The 598-nt window shown below is 42.1% G+C and overlaps 1 protein-coding gene across 1 annotated transcript in view; it reads left to right on the top strand.

Annotated features, from left to right (window-relative positions):
• Window positions 1-121, top strand: part of LOC119575469 (sodium/glucose cotransporter 5-like) — a 20,520-nt gene extending 20,399 nt beyond the window's left edge. Inside the window, exon 14 of the mRNA XM_037923113.1 lies at window positions 53-121. Coding sequence (XP_037779041.1) covers window positions 53-119 — 67 coding nt within the window. The 3' untranslated portion in view covers window positions 120-121. The remainder of the gene's footprint in view (window positions 1-52) is intronic.
• Window positions 122-598: the final 477 nt, after the last annotated feature.

The raw sequence follows: 598 nt of genomic DNA, 5'->3' as shown, positions 1-598 counted from the left end.
TACTTCTCATATTACATAACATTTTTTTAAATATCCGACACATTCATTTCAGTGTTGTAGATGGAGCCTCTATACTGGTCATGTGCATCGCTGCGTTTATGTGGGGTTATTACGCCTAAGACAACAGATACACTGGTTTAGACTGTCGTGTTTTAGGTATTGGTAATTCTCCCCTGCGTGTTCGATCGCCTTGTCAAGAGAAAAAAGAGACAAGAAGATGAGGAGGAGAGGAGGGAATCAGAGGGAAGAGAGGGAGGAAAAGATAAGAAGGTGAGAAAGAGAAGGAATGCAGGAGGAGGAAGAAGGAGAAGCGAAGAAGAAAGAGAATGACAGGAGGGGGATTAGGATTAAGACAAGAAATATTGCTTGAATTCCCTTTTTCTGTGTTTTTTTTTTTGTGTTTGGGAAGAATATATGTGGGATTATACTGTGCGTCTGGGTGTGTGTGTTGTGTGTGTGTGTGTGTGTGCGTGGTGTTGTGTGTGTGTGTGTGTTGTGTGTGTTTGTCTATGTGTGGTCTGTGTATTCAATTGGGTGGTGTTGGTGTATGCGTGTGTGTGGGGGGTGATGATACTTTCTGTGACTGAAAATAAATCTG

Source organism: Penaeus monodon, chromosome 7 (genome assembly GCF_015228065.2).
Source record: "Penaeus monodon isolate SGIC_2016 chromosome 7, NSTDA_Pmon_1, whole genome shotgun sequence".
NCBI lineage: Eukaryota > Metazoa > Arthropoda > Malacostraca > Decapoda > Penaeidae > Penaeus > Penaeus monodon.
This window is presented reverse-complemented; position numbering and strand designations above follow the sequence as displayed.